Source organism: Arachis hypogaea, chromosome 19, assembly GCF_003086295.3.
Source record: "Arachis hypogaea cultivar Tifrunner chromosome 19, arahy.Tifrunner.gnm2.J5K5, whole genome shotgun sequence".
In the NCBI taxonomy this organism is placed as follows: Eukaryota; Viridiplantae; Streptophyta; class Magnoliopsida; order Fabales; family Fabaceae; genus Arachis; species Arachis hypogaea.
In genome coordinates this window covers 55,205,433-55,208,329 of record NC_092054.1, presented here as the reverse complement: position 1 = coordinate 55,208,329, position 2,897 = coordinate 55,205,433, and the positions used below count along the sequence as shown (strand labels likewise).

The window sequence follows — 2,897 nt, the reverse complement described above, 5'->3', positions numbered from 1 at the left end:
CAGATTTTTGCTCAAGTCCCTCAATTTCAGCAAAAAAATACCTGAAATTACAGAAAAACACACAAACTCATAGTAAAGTTCAGAAATGTGATTTTTGTATAAAAACTAATAAAAATATAATAGAAAAACTAAAGCATACTAAAAACTTTGGAAAAATAATGCCAAAAAGGGTATAAATTATCCGCTCATCAACCACCTCTTCCATGGTTGGATTTCAGCCGCCTCTGTGGTTGTACAACTGGTTTAGCATCGTCTTATAATAGAATCTTGTGCATACACTTGGTTGGACTTATCCTCTTTAGGTCATTCATGGTCCATCCAAGAGCTATTTTATGGCTCTTGAGTACTTAAATCAGCGCTTCTTCTTCTTGCTGCCTCAGGGAAGAGCTTATAATCATTGGATAGGTGTTTTCTTTGGCAAAGTACACGTACTTTAAGGATGGAGGTAATGTCTTTAGTTCGAGTTTAGGGGGTCCTTCCTCGATACTAGGCCTGCTAAGCGTCTCCCTCTGAGCTACTGGTTCATCCGGTTCAAGCAGTGTGTCCTCAAGACTGGCGTCCAGTTCCTTTTCAAGCCTCTCAGCTTTAAATACTTCTTTAACCAGAGTTTTTATGACATCTATCTTCATGCATTCTTCTGGATGATCGGGGTATTGCATAGCATTGACTACGTTCAGCACGAACTCATCTTTATCAACCCTCAGTGTCACTTTCCCCTTCTGGACATCAATGATAGTTCTTCCTATGGCTAGGAAAGATCTTCCTAGAATGTTAGATGCATTCTTGTCTTCTTCGATATCCAGTATCACGAAGTCCATAAGAAAAGTAAAGGGTCCCACCCTCACAAGCATCTCTTCAACCACTCCTAATGGAAATTTTACTGAGCAGTCAGCTATTTGGAGGCAAATACGGGTAGGCTTGATTTCTTGAATCTGGAGTTTCTTCATCAATGATAATGGCATTAGGTTGATGCCTGCTCCACGATCACATAAGACCGTCTTTATGCAGGTGTCTCGAATGGTAAAGGGGATCACAGAACTTCCAGGGTCTTGCAATTTCTCAGGTAGATTCCTCTGAATGACTGCACTACACTCCTTGGTGAGTATAATTGTTTCTGCCTCTCTCCAGTCTCTTTTGTTGCTCAATATATCCTTCATGAATTTCGCATATGAAGGCATTTGTTCAAGGGCTTCTGCAAAAGGGATTTTTGATTTCAAGCTTCTTGAAGATGTCAAAGAACTTGGCATGTTTATCTTTTTCTGCTTTATGGAGTTTCTGAGGATATGGTAACTTAGCCTTGTACTCATGGGCTTTAGGTAGTGCAGGATGAGTCTCTAAAGTGACTGAGAAAGGATTATCAGGGTGTCTAGAGGGGGGTGGATTTAGAGTTAGCATTTATTACCTCCCCCTTGTCTGGGTGTTGAATGCCTATTCTGTCCCCTCTTGGGAGTTCAGCACCAGAATTGGTATTCTGAGTTACTACATCTTCCTTCTCTGGTGTCTCCTCTTCATCCTGCGCTACATTGTTTAGAGGTTGAATGTTCAAGGTTTTGCCACTCCTTAATTTAATTGCCTGGCATTCCTCATTTATCTGCTCGGACATTCTCTGGGTTGTCTGGCTCAATTATGTCTCCAGGTTCTTGAGAGATGCTCGGGTCTCTTGCACAAATCTTTGTTAGCTTTTTGTGAATTTTTGCATGCTTTGTAACTGTTGTTTCAGACGGTTTAGCTGTTGAGCCATTGCTTTGTTCTGGGCTAGAATTGTGTTTGTGGTAGATTCCTCCTTAGCTTCCCTTTTTGCTAAAGTCCTCTCAAATGAATATAAATATTGATTGTTAGCCACCATCTCAATGAGCTCATCAACTTATTTAGGTGTCTTCTTCATGTGTATGGAACCACGTACAGAATGATCCAGGGACATCTTGGCTATGCCGGAGAGCCCGTCATAGAAGATATCCAGCTTGACCCAATTTGTGAACATCTCAATGGGGCATTTCCTGAGCATCGACTTGCACTTCTCCCAGGCATCGTAAAGGGACTCGCTCTCTTCCATCCTAAAGGTTTGAATATCCCTTTGTAATTTAGTCAACCTCCTTGGGGGAAAATACATATTCAGAAACTTGTTGACTACCTTACTCAAGTTGTTCAAGCTCTCCTTGGGTTGGACATCCAACCAGTCATTGGTTTGATCTATCATAGCAAATGAAAAGAGCAATAGCCTGTAGACATCAAGATCTACTCCATTGGTCCTTATAGTGTCACAGATCTACAGAAAGTCAGAGATGAATTTATTGGGGTCTTCCTGAGGGTGTCCATGAAACTGACAGTTTTGCTGCACTAAATTGATCAATTGTGGGTTCAGCTCAAAATTGTCTGCTCTAATAGGAGGCACACTAATGCTCCTTCTATAGAAGTCAGGAGTGGGAGCTGTATAAGATCCCAAAATTCTTCTGGGTTATGCACTCTCATTCGGGTCCATAATGAACTCTTCCTGTTCCTGCATACATGATGTGAAAGATTTATACGGGTTCGGAATTTAACAAAATAATTTCGTTGTGAGCATAGCCCAAACCGATAATCAATCCTCAAATCAAAGTTTAATTTGTGGTTGTCACAAGTCCAACTCAATAAAAATAACCGAGAGTATTAGTCCCGGTTCGTCTTCTCAAGGAATTGTAGTGAGGTATGCGTATTATTGGTTATGGTATCCAAGGGGTGGGTTGGTAAAAGGCAAGAAAATAAATGACAACAAAAGTAAAGCAAGCAACTAAAGAAAACAAATACTAAAAAGAGGCATTCAAGGATTGAGAATATAAGCTTTCTATCCTAGTCATTAATTATAATACAATGATTAACAAGAGTTTATCCTATTAAGTCATCCCCAACGAGAGAAGGTA

The 2,897-nt window shown here is 40.3% G+C and overlaps 1 protein-coding gene across 1 annotated transcript; it reads right to left on the bottom strand.

Moving 5' to 3' along the window:
• Positions 1 to 347: 347 nt before the first annotated feature.
• Positions 348 to 1,247, bottom strand: LOC112778364 (uncharacterized). The gene has a single exon (XM_025822689.1). The coding sequence runs from the start codon at positions 1,245 to 1,247 to the stop codon at positions 348 to 350; it is 900 nt and encodes a 299-aa protein (XP_025678474.1).
• Between the last annotated feature and the right edge of the window lie 1,650 nt (positions 1,248 to 2,897).